Source organism: Artibeus jamaicensis, unplaced genomic scaffold, assembly GCF_021234435.1.
Source record: "Artibeus jamaicensis isolate MK-2021 breed Jamaican fruit bat unplaced genomic scaffold, CSHL_Jam_final contig_465, whole genome shotgun sequence".
In the NCBI taxonomy this organism is placed as follows: Eukaryota; Metazoa; Chordata; class Mammalia; order Chiroptera; family Phyllostomidae; genus Artibeus; species Artibeus jamaicensis.
Window position 1 is genome coordinate 34,781,059 of NW_026521843.1, and position 19,823 is coordinate 34,800,881.

Below are 19,823 nucleotides of genomic sequence, written 5' to 3' on the forward strand. Positions count from 1 at the left end.
GAAAACAAAATTACAAAACACATTGCTCATAAAACCACTTTAAAAAAAAAAGGAAAGAGAAACTATACTTGAAATATTTTTAAGTTTCATAAGAATTAAAACAGGTATCTTGAAGAATATCACTCCTATCGCTAGCCCCAAGCTTGCCTCTTAATCTTGTATATTCATTAATCATACCATAGTATATTGTGATATAGTCTTTCATGGCCTCCAGAACAAAAATCTCCTATAATATTTGGAATAAAAGCTTTGGGAATTAAAAAATTTTTTTCTTGTACTTACAGATTTCTCTGCTCCACACCATCTAGCAAAGTGTCTACCAAATTTTCATAGTTCCTTAAAAAAAAAAAATTCAGGTGATGCATTGTTTTAATACAACATTAAGATGAACATCAGACAAAGTAATATAAATTCAAATTCTGGCCAGATTCACCCTCTCTTACTGGTGAGAAGCTAACTAGAGAAAAAGCAGATGGATGAACAGAGACAGCAGGAAAAGAATGTGAAGGATACAAAGAAAACAAAAAAAGTGCTAGGTACACTGAGCATCTCAACTGTCCCTGAGTGGGCTTTTCAAAAGTAAATTTGTGAGCAGTAATCAATTAGTTGGGAATGGTCTGCCTATATGGCACTCCAAGAATATATAAGGTAGACTACTATATAAAAGTTTATTATTTTTATATAGACGTGAGGAAAAAATTGATAAGCATATTCATAAACCAAAGAAACAAGTCAAGATAGGAAGGCCCCTGAGTTTTATCACTGAAGCACTGAAATGCTTTGGTTCCAAAAAATCTAAAAAGTTTATTAATATCTTGATACCAAATCTGTATAAATCTGACTGATATGCGTACTTAAAAATCTCCACAGCTAAAAGTGACAACAAGGGATCTTCGCAATGATTACTTCCTAACATTTCTGTATTTTTTCAGATTCAACATGTAAATTCTATTGCATAGTTATGGTTCACTATATTTTGGGGATATTTAAAACCAACTATCTAAATGTAATCTACTTTGATGAGTAGGCACTTACAATTACCTTAGGGCATCAGCACTCTTTTCTTGTTGGCGTTTAAGTCCTTCTTTTATTTCTTCTGAGCTAGGCATTATCTGGTTGGTAGAGGGGTTTTTTGATTGCTGAAGTAATTCTGCTATTCGGACACATGAGTTTGGAATCTTATTAAAAAGAAAAGCCAGGGGAAAAAATGAAGTACTGACACATACTACAACATGGATGAATCTTGACAACATTATGCTAAGTGAAAGAAGCCAGAGACCATTTACATGAAATGTCCAAAATAAGTAAATTCACAGAGAAAGAAAGTAGAGGAGTGGTGTCCCGGGACTGAGGGTATGGGAGATCTGGGGGTCACTGCTGCTGCTGGACACAGGGCTTCTCCTTGACTGTTAAAGTGTTCTGGAATCAGAACAGTGGTAGGTACACAGCTCTGTGAATAACCTTTTGTGATGATATAAACACCTAACACATTAAAATGGTGAATTTTTTGGAATATGAATCACATTTCAATTAAAACAAATTTTAAGAAGGCCTCATTTAAAAACAGGTGCAAATAGCAAAAACTGTTTTCTAGAAAAGGCATACATTTAGACCAGTGATTCTGAAACCAGAGGATGGATGTCCAACACAATAACCACCACAGACAAGTGGGGCATTTGAATGCACTCACCCCACTCTGAGCCATCCCCAGTGCTGATGGGTAAGTGTGCATCTGAAAACTGGCTGCTACCTCTCTCCATCTGAGCACCAATGGACCAGACATTCTCTCCTGTTTCATTTGTCAAATCATTTCACTTTCATTTTCTTCACTATAAATTATGAACCCTATGGCCAATATTCTGCAACTTTGGCTAAAACATCACCAATTCTCACAGAGGCCACAGACATACAGGAAATAATAGTAAATACAACAATGTAGTAACTCTTTGTGGCTCACTGGAAAAAAACCACCTAGCTAGCTCCTGGCCATCCTCCAACCTCCAACTGTACCCTGCTGTCTACAGTAATGATCACAAAGGAAACAGAAAACAAATGCTTGAAACAATGAGAATTAAATATCAAAAATATTATTACCAAAAAAAGACATGAAAATTAAAAGCATTGAAACAAGGCAGTATTTCCACTAAAATCTGAGTTACAAAACTGCTATGCTTACTGTGAAGTCCAAGCCAATTGTTTCATATTGCCGGTGAATCTTTTCTGCGAGATCATCAAACAGCCTCACTATGGATGGCTTTTCCAGGGACATTGCTTTGCTAAGACCAGAGGAAACAATTGCTGGCCAAGTCTGTACAATACAGTCCCAATCGTGAAGGTTTGCCAGGCACACACCACTGTGATTTCCAAGGAGACAATACAAGGCACCCTGCAGGAAAAAAATGATTAATATGTGAACTAAGAAGCATTGTTTATTGTAGCCAACTCACCTACGTGATGTTTTTAAATTTACTAAACATCGATTACTTAAAGTGTTCAATACTATTTAATAAATTAGGTTCACTTGTTTAACATGTTCCTTTTACAAGTTTGAACTTGACATAATTGTCATCCAGCAATATTTTCTCTTAATCATTTAATACAGGGTTAGCTCCAAGAATGGCTAAAGATAACAGAAAAAGGAAAGGATGTTTTTAATAGATAGCTTTCATTCCAATTCTCCTGTACTATAACTACATCACAAATGTCATGAACTGTGCCACTCTTTGTATTATAAGGCATAGTGTTTGGAAAACTGTCTAAAATAGTAGTTAACATCTATCTCATCCCTATGAGATAGTATTTTCCTTATCTTGTGTTATTTCGTAAGTATACAAAAATGAGGTTACTTATTTATACTGTGCATTTTCTACTCATAAGGGTTCAATTAATCAGAATGATTCTGATGAAAGTAGGCGTCCCTTTTTAATGAAAAGAGCAATTAGTACTACCAGAATATTTTATTTATTTCCTGTTCAAGAAATTAAATTCCAAAACAAAATTCACCCTAACTAAATTCCAGACTGGCTTCTTACCTACCCAATGCTCTACTCCTCTTATCAGGCTCTTATAGGGTCACTGGTAAGCTCAGTTTTCCTGGTCTAATAAAACATTTTAGATATTACTTGACCTACCCAATTTTGTCCATTTAAAATGCTCTCAATTAGATCAATAACATACCTCCCAGTGAGTTAGACCTTCTAACACATTCTTGAATTATACCTACACATTAGGGGACAGCAAACTTTTCCAATAAAGGGTCAGGTAGTAAAGAGTTGGCCATATAAGTCTCTGTTGCAACTACTCATCTCTGTCACTGTAGCATGAAAATGGCCACGGACAATAATACATAAAGGAATAGACGTGGCTATGTTCCAATAAAACTTCATTTACAAAGGCCAGCAACTGAGCCAAAGCTATAGTTTGTTGACCTATCCTCATAGGCTAACTTCAAGGAACATGTTAAGCTCTCATCTTAACTCTTCCCAGAGAGCAACTGACAGTGCTGACTGAATCTTCTTCCTCCTGGAAAGATTATGTTCTTATCTTCTGTAACACTACTCTCCTCATTTCTTTCTTTTTTAAAAAAGATTTTATTTTGCCCTGGTTGGCACACGAGAGGTAACCACACACTGATGTTTCTCTCTTTTTCTCTAAAAATAAATAATTTTTTTAAAGATTTTATTTTATTTTTACAGAGAGCGGAACAGAGAAAGAGAGGGAGAGACACATCGATGTGGGAGAGAAACACTGATGTGCTGCCTCTCCCACACCCTGAAGCAGGGGCCTGGCCCACAACGCAGGCATGTGGCATGACTGGGAATTGAACTGGTGACCTTTCACTTTGAGGGATGAAGCCCAACCCACTGAGCCACACCAGTCAGGGCTGCAACCCCTCCTCCTCACCTCTTGATGCATTTCTGACCTTTTCCTTCTCAGCCCCCTAATGAAGTATTCTCAACACCTACCTCGAGGTCCTCCTCTCGTTCTCCTCCTTGGCTCTCTTACCCATGTCTAAAGAGGCCACCAACACAAACTGAAACATTATCTTTAAACTCCACACTAACATGCCTGCCTACTTGAAACTGCCTCTTTGTTTATAGAAACTACTTCAAATTAAACATGCCCAAACAAACTAATTTATAATCTATTCTCCCTTTCTCTAATGTACCCAACAACCAGTTGTACAACTCAGAAACGTAACAATTTTCATAGCTTCTTTTATCAGTCCCCTCATACTCAACCACCAGTTCATATTAATTCTCCCTCGTAAATCATTTGCAGTCAACCCAATTCTATCTGATGATATAGCAATCACTGTATTCCACCTACACTCTATATTGCATCCCTATGAGATAGTATTTTCCTTAGCTGGTGCTATTTCCTTCCTTCTCTGCTCTTATCACACAGTTATTCACACTTACTAAGTTTCACACCCTCCATGCTGGTTACCATTACCCTAAACAGTTTTTGGTCTTTCACCCCATTCTCTCACATGCCAGCCAGCACACTTATCCTCTGGTGCTCAACTCAAGTTACATCCTACATTCTCCATCATAATACTGATCAAAAACATATGTAAATAAAATAATTAGGAAGGAAAAAAACACTATACCTATGAAGTGTACTGATGTCTTCAACTGACTTTCAAATACATAAAAGGATGGATGAAGAGGTGGAGAGATATGTGATAAAGCAAATACAGCAAAATGGTTTAAAAAAAAAAAAAGAACCATGTTGTTGCAAAGGGTAGTAGCTCCTTCTTTCTCTCTGCTGCATAGAATTCCATTGTGTATATGTACCACAATTTTTTGATCCATTCATTTACTGACGGGCACCTAGGTTGCTTCCAACTCTTGGCTATTGTAAATTGTGCTGCTATGAACATTGGGGTGCATAGGTTCTTTGAAATTGATGTTTTAGGTTCTTGGGATATAATCCTAGCAGTGGAATTGCTGGGTCAAAAGGCAGGTCGATTTTTATTTTTCTGAGAAAATTCCATACTGTTTTCCGTAATGGTTGTACCAGTCTGCAATCCCACCAACAGTGAACTAAGGTCCCCTTTTCCCCACACCCTCTCCAACATTTGTTGTTTGTTGCTTTGTTTATGATAGCCATCCTGACTGGTGTAAAGTGGTATCTCATTGTGGTTTTAATTTGCATCTCTCTGATAGCTAACGACATTGAGCATCTCTTCATGTGTCTCTGGATATTCTGTATGTCCTCTTTACAGAAGTGTCTGTTCAAGTCCTTTTCCCATTTTTTAATTGGGTTCGATGTCTTCCTAGAGTGGAGTCGTGTAAGTTCTTTGTATATTTTGGAGATTAAACCTTTGTCTGAGGTATCATTGGCAAATACGTTTTCCCATACAGTTGGTTGACTTTTTAATTTAATACTGTTTTCTTTAGCCATGCAGAAGCTTTTTATTTTGATGAGATCCCATTTGTTTATTCTTTCCTTTATATTCCTTGATCTAGGGGACGTATCGGTAAAAATGTTGCTGCGTGGAATATCTGAGATTTTCTTGCCAATGTTCTCCTCTAGGACTTTAATGGTGTCACGGCTTATATTTAAGTCTTTTATCTACCTTGAATTTATTTTGGTGTATGGTGTAAGTTGGTGCTCAAGTTTCATTTTTTTGCACGTAGCTGTCCAGTTCTCCCAACACCATTTGTTGAAGAGGCTATCTTTACTCCATTTTATGTTACTGCCCCCTTTGTCAAATATTAATTGACTGTAGAGAGTTGAGTCGATTTCTGGGCTCTCTGTTCTGTTCCATTGGTCTACGTGCCTGTTTTTATGCCAGTACCAGGCTGTTTTGATTACAGTGGCTTTGTAATACAGTTTGATATCAGGTATTGTGATCCCTCCTACTTTGTTCTTCTTTCTCAAAAGAGCGGCTGCTATTCGGGCTCGTTTATGGTTCCATATAAATTTTCGAAGTGTTTGTCTTTGCAACAACATGGATGGAACTGGAAAGCATTATGCTGAGTGAAATAGGCCAGGCATTGAAAGACAAATACCATATGATCTCACCTTTAACAGGAAGCTAAACAACAAAACAAACAAGCAAACAAAATAAAAACAAAGACACTGAAATAGAGAACAAGTGGGCAGCGACCAGATGGGGAGAGGGAAGGGAATTTAAGGGGAAAATGGGGAGGGATTTTGAGGAACAAGTATGAAAGACACAGGAATGAGGACTGGGGGTGGGGGGGGAGGAAATAGGAGGGCGGTGGGGAGACGGGGCAGGGGGGGCTGGGATGGGAGAAATAGACAAAAAACTGTACTTGAAAAATAACTAAATAAAATTTAAAAAAAAAAAAAAGAAAGAACCCGAATGCTGCACGTATGGATAATTTACTGCAGAATTTCAACTTTTCTGTATGCTTGAAAATTCTCATAGTAAAACAAAACAAAAATCCTGTACCTTGAACTGCTGTTGTGTGACATCTTGTCTATCAGGTCGTAAGAACTCCAAAACCAAGGGAATGATATCTCTGCAACAGAAGTTATATACTCCCAAGGCAGCGAAAAATGTCTGCTGAGCCTTATTTCTGACCTGGAGAAAGTATTATGAACAGAGGACTTTTGTTCAATGGTAGACAAACTACAAAAACTTCTAAATGATTAATGATAAAAAAGTAATATTTTAAATGTTGTAATAACAGAAAATATATCAAAGCAATGCTTTATCAAAAACACAAAATTTCTCGTCTTATCAGAAGGAAAGCGTTACCACCAACTGTAGCCACAGTTTAGGTTACATTAGGAAGAGACTGAATGGGACCAACATGCATGTGATCATTAACATAATTGGCAGAATATTAAACTTATTTTGAGTTACTCTTGAGGAGAAGACTTTCTTCAAAACAGAGAATTTACCTTTTTTCAGTACAAACCTTAAGTATTGCTCACATATTTTGAACAGAAATGATTCAGTATAAATTTATAACACATGAAATAATAAATAAGAACTGATTATACTAAAAGCAACACACTACATATTTTAAACTCTTTTAAAGATCACTGCAGGTGAAATCTCTGGGTTAGAGATCAGTTTCCCAATTTACATTACGTTATAAACACAGAATAATTGGTGATACATAAATCTCCACTTTTTCTAGTTCTCTGTGCTTGAATGTATCAGGTCATCTCCTTGTCCTATGCTACTTTAAAGGGCAGACCCCCAAATGACATAGTAGCAGCTTTCTGAAACCCAAGCTTAATAATAACACCTAGAAGGAATTACACAGCCTTCATGATGTGATTTCATTAAATGGAAGCAATATTACACTAGCATTACTCAACTTCAAGTAATTTCTTTAAAAATTTGAGAAGCAATTACAAACAGCAAAAATAAATATTATTTTTAAAAGACTACTAAAATTAGCTTGAATATATTTTCAATTTAAAAGATGTTTTCTATGCCAATAAATTTAAACTCCCTTGTTAAACTGGGGGTATTCAGACTGCAGTTATAAAATGGGAGAGTTAGCAAGGGCAGCGTTTAGACTCGCCTTACCTGACTATATGAACTTGTAGATAAACGAAGAAGATCTCTGATCATATCTTGGTGTACTTTTTTGTATTCACAACCCTCAACAGTTAGTGTTCGTAGCTATGAAAAGAAACAATGTAAATCAAACCTCAAACTTTGTACTAAAAGTTCATTTAATTATGAAGTAACATGAATAATTAAATATTTGTCTAGAAAACTATTTAACAAAGTCATCATGTAAAAAGGTATTTACCTCATGCTGCAACATTACTCTGTCAATCAGTAGTGCTCTGATATGTTGTTTTTTCCCATGGAGCTGAAAGACAAAGTAACAAACACTTCATTCAACATTTTTCCTATATAACTTCAACAGTGGATTGTCCTGAATCCCTTAATGAAAAATCAGTCCAAAGAAGGTCATGGTAGGCTGGTGGGCAGTGGAAATATTTCATTTATTCTAAGGCCATCAGGCTTTATATTAAAATACACTATTTCGATACACCATCAGGCTTTATATTAAAATACACTATTTCAATAAATGTTATGTCTAATACTAGATATATCCCCTTTAATTGGCTCGCCCAACAACCTATTTTTCTGATAATCTATGAATAAATCCATGCCTGGGAAAGTAATGGAGTTGGTTCTTATTCAAAGTACACAAATAACCTACAAAGAACATTCCTCGACTCTGTTACATTTTTAGGTACACTTTCTAGGTAACTGTGTATGATTACTACAAAAGTAATCTTTTATTTTTTTGAAAGTTATCATTTTATTTTTCTGAAAGTTATCATTTAAGCTCTCCCTCCCTCTCAGTCTTCTACCAGTTACATTGGTCATCAAGTCTCCACAATTCCTTTTTTTGCAAAACACCTTATCTCCACCCCAATGCCCATGCCTTGATTCAGGCTGTTAGACTTTCACCACCTTCCTTTCTGCCTGTCTCAATCTCCCTCTGCTTACTTTTCATACTGGTTACGGAGCTTTTCAAAAGTCACTGAATTAAATACTGCTCTCTCCAATATTCAGGTCAGATGCAAGTAAGAACCTTTAACGACACCCAACTGAATATAAAACGGAAGTATTTTCTGGAGACACAGCTATAAATGACCGGGTTTACCACCTACCACTCCTCCCTACAGCCCGTTTCCTAAAGCACGCCGTGTGTGTAAAATCTCCTGGATGCCATTCCCTGCCTAGCACCCTCCTGCCTAAACAAGGAACTCACATATTTTTAGACTCAATGTCGACAAAAATCTCCTACAAAGAAAACTGCCCAAAACATCAAATTGCTGACTCGAGTATTCTTTCTACCATGCCCCTGGAGAAACTTGTTCTGACTTCTCCTGAAGCACAAATACAACATAAGAGATATTTTCCTTAAATCTACAGAAAGTCCCATGCTTTAAATTCATGCCTTTGGACCGCTGCTCCTTTCTTTTACTCAGTAGTTCTGGTTCTTACAAGCCAACCTGAAAGATGGTACCACATCATCACAGTCCAAATTTCCTCTGAGAGTTCAGAGGCTATCATGGAAAATGATATTAGAAGAGTTTGTATTAGAAAAATACATTTTTTTCCTAGGACCTTTCTGACTATACTATGATATAATATTTGAAAATCTACTACTTTTGCTTATGAAAACTTCCTCCCCATGCTGAGTAACTGCTAGATGAGGTGATTATATCAATATTACACACCTTTAAAGAAAATTAGAGTTGTAGGTGAAAATACTGACCCGATTTTCCATTGATTTCTTTACTAGGTTAAAGCTTTTCCAACGGGAGTCAAATTCATGCTTGTGAGATCCTTGGAATTGCAAAAGGTCTCCAATAATCTGTGTCAAAGAAGTTCAAATTTTGTATTTGTAAATCATCACATCAACCAGTCATATTAGTAACTATGAAACTACTAGATAACAAATGTACCTTTATTATAAGAAACAAGGACTTCGTATCATCTTCTGAATTGTTAAGTATGTGGTCTACAACAGGAGAAGAAGTAGAATTTTGGTTGAAATACTTTGAATTACTACAGTACTCCTAATCCATTAATTAAAATCGATTGGCTGAGGGGGGAAAAAACACTGCCTGATATTCTCACCATTTAGAATAAAACATATTAAGTGAAAACACATATGCCACAGAATCATATTCCTATTTATTAATGAAAATAAGTTAAATGCATATATGTACTTACTAAGAAGTTTCCTTATGACCCTAGCAATTGCTTCTCGGTGGTTCTCTCTAGATAGATCTATTTTAGAAAAATGAGAGAATTTATTTTAGACACAATGAAATGCTTTCATACCTCTGAGGTTTACATCAACAGTTTGTGTCAAGAACATAATATATTCAGGAAAAAAACAAACAGATCGGCCTTTATCATAGTTGGATTAGTGGCTAGACATGATACAGAATAGTCTTCTCATTTACAATGATCTGCTTATAAAACTGTATTGGACAGAAAAGAAGGTGGGAGGACAAAAAATCCATCTTTGCCAATATTTCAAAGGCTCTATTCACTAATTAGAGACCATAAGTGCATAGAATTCTCTAATTAACTATGGGTGACCTAAATCAAGCAAGTTCAAATTACACTCTAGCAATTAATGTATGCAACTAACTCCAGTGTTAATCCAGCAATAAGAAAGTGTGTCAAATTTCTATTAATGTCAGATTCAGAACATTAAATTAAAAAAATAAAATGTTTTACCCATGTATATAAAATTGAACTATGAGAAAAATACAAATAAATGTTATAATATTCCCACTCATATCAAGTGTAATGTATCAATTCTAACACAATTCTAAATATAAATATTACAATATATGAAAGTCTGCCTCTACACATAAAAAACATCCAAACACTTATTTATTGACCCAATATCTATCTTTTACTGGCTGTTCTTTATGTAATAATTTTCTAGTTTCTCTAGAAAAAGAAAAAAACACAATTCTGTAATTAATATTCATTTTTATATATACAAAGACTATGAAAATTGTAACTACAAAATTATTCCATTTTAACACTTGTAAAGTAATTGACAAAATAACATGCACAGATTTACTGAGATTAGGATTCACGTACCATATTCCAGTCCAGTATACAATTTTGTTTCTTCCAAGGACACCATAGTTGGTACCCTGTATAAAAACAAGAGTGCTTGTATTTATTAATAATACCAACAAGAAGGATTAAAAGGGAAAATATCATTGCTAGAATGTTAAATCACAACAAAGATGATGTTCTTTTAACAAACACAGAATTCCCATGTTCCACAGTCCAATTCTTTACTCTATCCTTCTGAGGATTAATGCTATTTGTTTCATCAGTAAGGACAATGTTATTCATCTTTAAAGAAAATGTTAATTGCACTTAATGAGTTTAGGGGAGAAACTCACTGCAAAAATGAGCAAAGTACTGACATTCTATATTCAAGTGTAAAAGCTTAAGTCTGATGATAAACATTTACACAAAGTCAGATTTGTAATGGCATAGTAAAGATTAAAACTAGTTACCAAAAACCCTCAAATTTCATTGTAAAATATATAGCATAGCAAACAAGCTTCTTTAGATAATCATCCTTTCTTTTAAAACCAGCCAAACCCATCTCTCCAAACCCATCTCTCTGCAGAAAAATGTCACTACTTCTGAAGATGTTCAGATATAAAAGATACTGTAATTCCTAAAGATCTGTCACAAAGAAATATGTTATTACAATAAACCAAGCTAGATAAACCCAGTAAATGGTTAAAGGTCACTTTTTGGGTATTTAAGAACAGGTTTCGGCCCTGGCTGGTGTGGCTCCATGGATTGAGCACTAGCACCAGCGAGTGAGCCAGAAGGTTGCTGGTTTGATTCCCGGTCAGGGGACATGCCTGGCAATCAATCCATGTTTCTCTTGGTCTTTGATGTTTCTCTCTTTCTCCCTCCCTTCCCCTCTCTCTGAAAATAAGTAAAGAAAATCTTAAACATATGAACAGGTTTTACTGGGAAATATGAACCTTTATAACTAAAATCTAAGTTTTCTTCATTGAATAATATACTAGCTTTCAACATTTTATGTCAAAATAAGCGAGTTGATTCAATAACTTTTTATAAACAAAGAGATAATACTTTTTTAAGGACAAACAGGCACAAATGCCAAGAAAACATGGGGCCAGCATAGCTAATACAGGGCTAATTATTAATAAACAGAAATTTTATATATCATTTCATCACTCATGAATTACACAGCCTTGTAATAAAGAAAACACCTTTAAAATCAACATGCCCCCACCTCTATTGCATTTTTAAGCTGAATTAAGTTATCTTTACTGTAATATTTCATAGTTTAAATTCTGGATTTTATCTAAATGGTAATAATACTAAGATTACTAAAATGCCAATTATTTAACTACATCTCCCAACCCACAATCTAGTGCCTAGGATGGAAATATACCACCTCAAGTTTCAAAACCAAGCCTACAGACTATAAACAAAACAAAGAATGGAAATAGTTTAGAATATAAAATGCTAATTACTTCTCAGAGACGTTAGAGTTCAAATTCTAATTCTTAAAACCTGATTTTCATTCTATAAAGCTCCAACCTTTGACAACAGCTTGCAAGCTTGAGCATTCTGTAAAATTGTGTATGACGGCCCTGACTGGTGTGGCTCAGCAGGTTGGGAATCATCCTGCAAACACAAAGGCCACGGGTCTGATTCCCAGTCAGGGCATATGCCTGGGCTGTGGGGAGGGCTGTGGGCAGGTCCCGCATGGGGGCGTGCAAGAGGCAACATACCATTGTTTCTCGCAAACATCAGTGTTTCCCTCTCTTTCTTTCTCCCTCCCTCCCTTCTCGCTAAAAATAAATAAATAAATTAGTTTTTTTTAATCGTGTATGCTAGAAAAATATGTATGTATCCAAACTCTAGTCAGTAAAAATAAAATCAGATTCATTTACAATGAACTTCAAGGAGTCCAATGTGTCTACTGAAATTAGATTTCACCAGCAAAGAGGAAAAAGGTCGGGCTCAAGTTTAACAGGCACAAAGCATAAGACTGTTTGTTATCCACTCCCAACCTGACGTCTCCCTGGGTAGAGGACGGGGAAGTGCTTGTCTTGAGCTGTCACGTGACAGGACATATCTCCTCACTGCCACTATAAATATAAGTAATTCACTAAAGCAGGAATACAACTGTACCTTACCCATTTCATATCTAGTACTAAATAATATTAAACCAAGAATGCATTTTAATTATCACAAAATTACTCTTTCAAATAATATAAAAAGCCATCTCTATAGCAAACTTCTTAACAACTTTTAGTGTATCCAAAGGAGGGAAAAACCTACCAAACAAAAAAAGAAAAACATATCAACTGGGAATTTGAAATGCTTTTCTTGTATGCATTTCAGACCCAGTAGCACTAATTACTTTGTAATCACATTTAAAAACAAGTCTCATCTAAAAGCCCTAATACTAATTTTTAAAATTCACGTATCACTCTAAATTGTTTCCTACAAAAAATTTAAAGAAAGATTATCAGTTATTATAATTATTTTTAAATATCAGCCTACATGGGATTTTAAAGTATTAGGTAATACATTTAAATAAAATTGACTTAGGATTTTATTTTTAAAACTTGAACTAAAATACACCTACCATAACTCAAGTGTATAGAAGGTACCTGGTTAGACATATGGTACAGTTTTATTTGTTCTTACCCATCGCGAATCCCTTTAATGCTTATTTACCCAACATTCAGCTTTAATTGATCTCTTCTTAACTAACAAATTTATTAAACTACATTTGGAATGACGAGTTTTATACTGTTTCTCACCAAGTGGAAATACATATTTATACCAAATTATTTCTTCTGATCTTTAAAAAAATAAAATTCATGACCTAATTAAGATTTTATCATTTTATCTCTTTGCAGTCACATTAATATAATTTGACAAAGAAACTAAATAAAATTTGAACACCTAACTTCAACAGCATATTATGAATAACACCACCTAAAAATAATAATGTTAAATCAGCTTCATGGCAACTAAATAGTACCAGACCACCTAACTTATGACAAAACCTGATCAGCACGTGTGCCACTGGAGGTGGGGGTGGGGTGGTGAACACCTGTTAAGTTTTCCACAACTATGTTATTTGCACCACTAGATGGCAATCTTCTTTAGATTTGATAGAGTAGAACTGAAAACAATCACTGGTGGAAAAGGATGGTGAAAAAAGAAGAAATGACTAATAGTATAAAAACAAAATATACAAGTCAAATATGCAAATGAAGGCTAAGTTAATCGTCAGGAAAGAACTGCAAACAGTAATAACTATTCCTGTCTTTAAGAGAGAACAGGGTACCCCTTCCAATAATCCCTTCCCTCCCAAGTGAAAACAAACATCAGCATAAAACCAAGCCACTAAGATACTTTTTCTTTCAAGATTATGAGTGTTTTACAAGAGTTATTAGGCCTATTTCTGTGTTCTGGTATGCAATTCAATCCTAGGCATCAAAATAGCAATAAACACAAATGAAAACCTGACTCTTAGTCTACCATGTACACAAAAGGTGGCTTAAGTAGAGAGAGAGAAATTTTACATAGTGCTAGGTTTAAACTTAATGCTGAGCATAAGAACTATTTCCACGTCTGACACACGAGCTTTTAAAAATCAATGAAAACAGTCAGAAGGTGAAATAAGGAGAAAACAGGATTACTCACCGTGGAGTAGTAACTGTTTCCTTTTCTGTGTGCGGCTCCCCCAGCAGAGCTGGGTAGTTCCCTGGAGGTGCCAAGAGAGGTTAGCTAGCCCTGCCCCTCATCGCATAACAACACATCCTTTCACATATTACTGAAATGGTCTCAACTCCTAGACCCTAAGTATGAGTTTTTCTTGAATGAAAAGTTAGTAAAAGCTGAGATCCTAAGAATGACTTAACAGATCTATCAGAGAAAAGGGGGCACAAAGTAAAGAAGAAATATTTGAGATGAAAAATGAGGACTCCTCTACCTCGAGTAACCCTGTTTTTATAGATGTTAGGTTTTTGCTTTATGTGATAACTGGTTAGACCATGGAAGATTATGAGTGGACTGCAAAAGGAGAAACTAATGACGATTTGCAGATTAAAGACAAGTGCCCCAAATTCCTGTAACCCTGGAAAGACATACTCCAACTTCCACATCTATAAAGGTAGAACTATGAGTATAAACTATACTGCAAATATTTGTTACATCATTACCTAAAGGTTCCAAGAGAAAAACAGATATTCCATTTTAAGATTACTTAAGAAGACTTAGTATCTAACAAAACTGTTAAAAATTAAAATTGTACTAAATTAAAAAAATTAATTACCCTTAATCACCTAAAGGGAACTTATTTTACCCATCATTTGAAACAGTAAAATGTACAGCATGTACAAGGTATTTAGTGACCCCCTCCACTGCTACAGGCCAAAAATTACAATGCACATACCACTAGGTGTATTATTTAGTTTATCCTTATTAGGATAATCAACTCACCTAAGCTTTTGATTTTTTGTCAGTCTTTAATTATTTAGCACAGAAAATTGATTTTCACATTTATTAGTCATTTCCCTGAACAATGAAATTTTAAGACCATCACATATACTCTATTAGAAACTGAGATTTTCTTATACTCAGAACTAAGCCTCCAGTTTTTCATTACTGCAATTTTCCAGAAGACAGATACTGCTAATACATGCTCAAGGCAAACTTAATAATGAATGGTTTAACCAAAAATAAAAAAAAAAAATTAAGACAGCTAGAATATTTTACCTAATTGAGACCTATGTAAGAAAATAAAAATGTCTGTTTAAATTTAGAAAATTATTTGAGCCCTGGCTGGTATGGCTCAGTGGACAGAGTGCTGTGCAGGTCTGCGAACCAAAAGGTCACTGGTTCGGTACCAGGTCAGGGCACATGCCTGGGCCAGGCCCCCAGCAGGAGGTATGCAAGAGGCAACCAACTGAAGTATCTCTCAATCACCAGTGTTCCTCTCCCTCTCCTTTTCCCTCCCCGCGCCTCTCTCTAAATAAACAAATACAATCTCTTAAAATTTTTTAAAAAATTGCTTGAGTTGTCATGTGCGTCCAAAAACTGCTTGGGTGTTTCAGAAAATCCATAATGTCCCATAATACAAAGACAACCATGTTATGAACAAGAGTGACTCCCCTCAGGCATCTTAGGCGTTACACACAAGCGTGTGTTACCTTTACACATTTCCTTTTCTCCCCGACCCGGTACATTCTACTTGGCTTCCCATGAAATACCTAATGTCCGAAGAGTTTTCTTTCCATCTACTAGTTTCAAACTGACCTGCTGCTGATAATTTAATTAATAATTGTGCTATAGATATTCTTTCTTCGCATCAGGCAGCATGATTTAATATCATAAAACAATGGCACCATTCATTTAAATAATCTAATTTTTTAAAATCAATTTACATTTGGAGGATTTTGACAACTGACTTATTAAAGAAGCATTTCAGAAATTTAAAAAGTTGACCTTACTTTGGTTGATACTATGGTTGAGAACTAATTACTATCAGTCAAAACAGTCAAAATGTTAAAGAAAATAAATATAATAAGGCACACATTACCAAACAAATTAAAATTTCAGATGAAGATGATACCAGTTAGAAATTAGTTTCAAAGGAAAGGATTCTGTTAAGAACTGGTTAAAAGCCCAAGAAAGACCATGTAAACTTGTTTTGGCAACTCAAAGGCAAAGGGCTTCTTGCTCATCCATCCTAATTCCGCTTCGTATAAACATTACCTATATGTAACTATGAAGAACCCTGAAAACGTGTATTAGTCAATGATTAGAAAGATTGACATTTTTACCATTTTATATTTTATCTTGTTATGTATTTTTAAATATACAGGGGTTGGCAAAAGTAGATTTACAGTTGTCTGTATGAAAAATACAATTAATAATACAAAATAAACTGTTTTGCATATTCACAATTGCAAAACTACTTTTCCCCACCCCGATATAAAAAACATTTTATACATACATTTTAAAATATATTTAAAAGCATAAACATTATGTTTACAGTAATTATATTTCAGCATTATATTTTATTATATTAAATTACAGCATTATATTATTACAGCATTATATTTCAGCATTATATTTCATTATATTAAATTTTCACACCAAAAGTGAAAATTCTGAAGTAAAACTTTTCATTCTAAATTACCTTTAATCTTCAAATTTTCTGGAAAAAAAATCTATAAAGAATATTCAGGACCAACTTAATAGCTTATAATGTACAGTAACAAAAGCTAACAAACAATTATATTCCATCACATCCATAAAATTATTACACGGTATTCTTTTACTTCTTGAAAATGCATTTCATTATTATAAACCTAGTTGGTTTATACTTATAAAATATATGGCAATTTTGTCCTGATGCACATTTATTTCAAAAGATAAAGACTGCTTCAATTCCCTATTAAGAGTATATATGGTGTAAAAGGGGGACATGCTGATATGAACTGCAACAAACAACCTCTAAGCCCCTTGAGCTGACCCTTCAAGGAGTGCATACTAATGCTCACTCAATACTATAAACCTTCTCGCCCTGGCCAGTGTGGCTTAGTTGGTTGAGTGTCATCCCTTAAACTAAGGGGTCATGGGTTTGGTCACTGGTCAGAGCACATGCCTGGGTTACAGGCTCCGGTCTCAGGTCAGGCATACACGGAAAGCAACCAGTCGATGTTTCTCCCCCACACCCTTTCCCTTTCTCTAAAATCAATAAGCATGTCCTCAAGTCAGGATATATATATATATATATATATATATATAAAATCACATATATAAATTATACATGCTTTTGCCCTTAAATAAATTGTTGGGACTAAATGACCATACTTCTCACTGTTGACATGTTCAAGCACAACTAAATTTACTAATGTAATAAATTAAGTATGAAATCACTTTTTAGCATGCCATAAAAAAGTTAATTCTCAATGTATTACATTGTTAAGATCAGCAGCAAAATCGAAACCAGTTTTGTAGGTCTCACTTAAAAAATATTGTTTAAAATCAATCTCTCTTAACAAAAATAAATCGTGGTAAAATTGCTTATATCAAACTATAAAACTAACAAAAAACAAAAGTTTTTAAAGAATTCAGCAAAATCCTAGGTAAACTGAAAACAGATTTCCTTACCTGGAATAACCCTACTCTCCATCTTAAACCTAATAAGCAATCTAAAGTTCAATGCCTAGAAACAGTTTTTAGATTGAAATAAGTGGGAATTATGAAAAAGTATGATTCTAAATAATGCCATGCAAAATATAGGGAAGACAAGCCACATTTAAAAACAAATCCTTGAAGCTTTTTAATATTTTTTGTTGCAAAATCCACAAATAATTCTCTGCTTTGTGTTTTTCCAGGGGGCAGGGATTACTTACTCATTTTTATGTAACTTTCCTTATATTGCTGAGCAATGAGATGTCGATGTTGACAGAAAACAATCTACAATGATACACTGCAACTAGCAAGTATCTACTTACTAAGAGGGGTACAGTTACACATTGCTGATTTCTGTTCAATTTTTTCAACTTAAATGGTAGCATTGACAATGGACTAAATCAAGACAAAATAATAATACTCTGAAAAGCACTTAAATTAATAAGAGCTACTCTTTAGATTTAAAAAGCTCAAAATCATAATGAATAACTTCGAACAAATTTTTATTAAAAAACACCCCACTTTTTTTGCTACCAAATCTTTAACCAACATTGATTGCAAACAAACTAGTATTTTTCTTTCCTTTTTAACAAGGAATATTTATCTTAATTAACTCAATACACTAACAGATGAACTTCAATACCTCCAAATTCATATTTTAAAATTTATTTACAATGAAAGTTGTCCTGGCACCATATGAAGAACTGAGTAAGCCTTTAAGTTCATAGATTGTGACTCAGATATTTCTTGCCTAACAATGTAAAAAAAGTTACAGTAATACAGAAACACCACCAATAAATACAAAACCAGGGACTCATTATGTGACTAAGACTTAATATATGCAAAATGGAAAAACAGCAAAATATGTAAAGTAATTATTTTTACTTACAAGTTAGTGACTGGCTCTCCTTTCAATGGAGGTAAGAGGTTTCCTGAGCCAATTAAACAGTTGTGCACTATAGTCAGACTCTGCAGAACATCATCTCTGGAAAAGAAAAGGGTATTTCCATATTTCAGAAGACTCCAAATCCCTCCTTAAGAAAAAGCCAAGAATCTAGGGTGAAGTACAAAAGCTTTATCAAGTGGAGATACACAAAATTAAGGCAAAAAAAAAAATAGCAAACGTCACAATTTAAGCACTTAATAATACAAGGTACAGTAGTTAAATAACTATTTACTGATGATAAGAGACCTGTTCAGCCCTGGCTGGTGTAGCTCAGTGGATTGAGTGTGGCCTGTGAACTAAAGGGTCACTGGTTCAATTCCCAGTCAGGGCACATGCCTGGGTTGCAGGCCATGTCCCCAGTAGAGGCCACATGAAAGGCAACCCCACATTGATGTTTCTCTCCCTCTCTTTCTCCCCCCTTCCCCTCTTTCTAAAAATCAATCAATCAATCAATTAATCAAAAAAAAAATCTGTTCATATTTAAACAAGTTCTAAATAATCACAAGTAACAACTAAATACCCTTTATGAAATAATTCTGAATGTAATCACATGTTTACCTACAGATCACTACAACTAACAAAAATGGAAAACATTTTTACAGATATCCCCGCATATCCCATCTATTAAAAATGGACTAGCTATGCCCTGGCAGGTATAGCTCAGTGGATTGAGAATGGGCCTGTGAACAAAAGGATGGCAGTTCGATTCCCAGTCAGGACACATGCCTGGGTTGCAGGCCAGTTCCCAGCAAAGGACACATGAGAGGCAACCGTACATTGATATTTCTCTCCCTCTTTCCTTCCCTTCCCCTCTAAAGAAAAATAAATAAAGTCTTTAAAAAAAATGAACTAGCTAAATGTTTACTTCAAAAGGCAGTTTTGCAGTACACAGCTGACCTTAAGTCAATCATACTTCTTCTTCCTTCTTCATTTCTACTGAATTTGCTATTAAAATTTCATATTCGACATAGTAATTTTCTTACTATTATTTTTATGCACTTTTAAAGATCTAAACTATACAAGTCTAATGACCTCAAATTAGGCTCTAACTGTTTCTTATAAAAGCCCCTAGGAGAAAAAAAAATTACATCATAATGCTTTTTCTGTTAAGTAATATTCATGTCAATAACATGAATTACTAAGAAGATACAGCCC

At 34.7% G+C, this 19,823-nt stretch overlaps 1 protein-coding gene across 3 annotated transcripts in view; it reads right to left on the minus strand.

Moving 5' to 3' along the window:
* The window catches only part of PSME4 (proteasome activator subunit 4), a 98,379-nt gene that overhangs the window by 22,783 nt on the left and 55,773 nt on the right, over positions 1-19,823 (minus strand). For all 3 annotated transcript variants that reach the window (XM_053666879.1, XM_037158439.2, XM_037158438.2), the window contains 11 exons: positions 18,612-18,707; positions 10,592-10,647; positions 9,701-9,757; positions 9,430-9,485; positions 9,240-9,338; positions 7,752-7,814; positions 7,523-7,618; positions 6,428-6,559; positions 2,177-2,386; positions 1,042-1,178; positions 283-336 (listed from right to left, as the gene is read on the minus strand). In XM_053666879.1, coding sequence (XP_053522854.1) covers positions 283-336; positions 1,042-1,178; positions 2,177-2,386; positions 6,428-6,559; positions 7,523-7,618; positions 7,752-7,814; positions 9,240-9,338; positions 9,430-9,485; positions 9,701-9,757; positions 10,592-10,647; positions 18,612-18,707 — 1,056 coding nt within the window. The remainder of the gene's footprint in view (positions 1-282; positions 337-1,041; positions 1,179-2,176; positions 2,387-6,427; positions 6,560-7,522; positions 7,619-7,751; positions 7,815-9,239; positions 9,339-9,429; positions 9,486-9,700; positions 9,758-10,591; positions 10,648-18,611; positions 18,708-19,823) is intronic.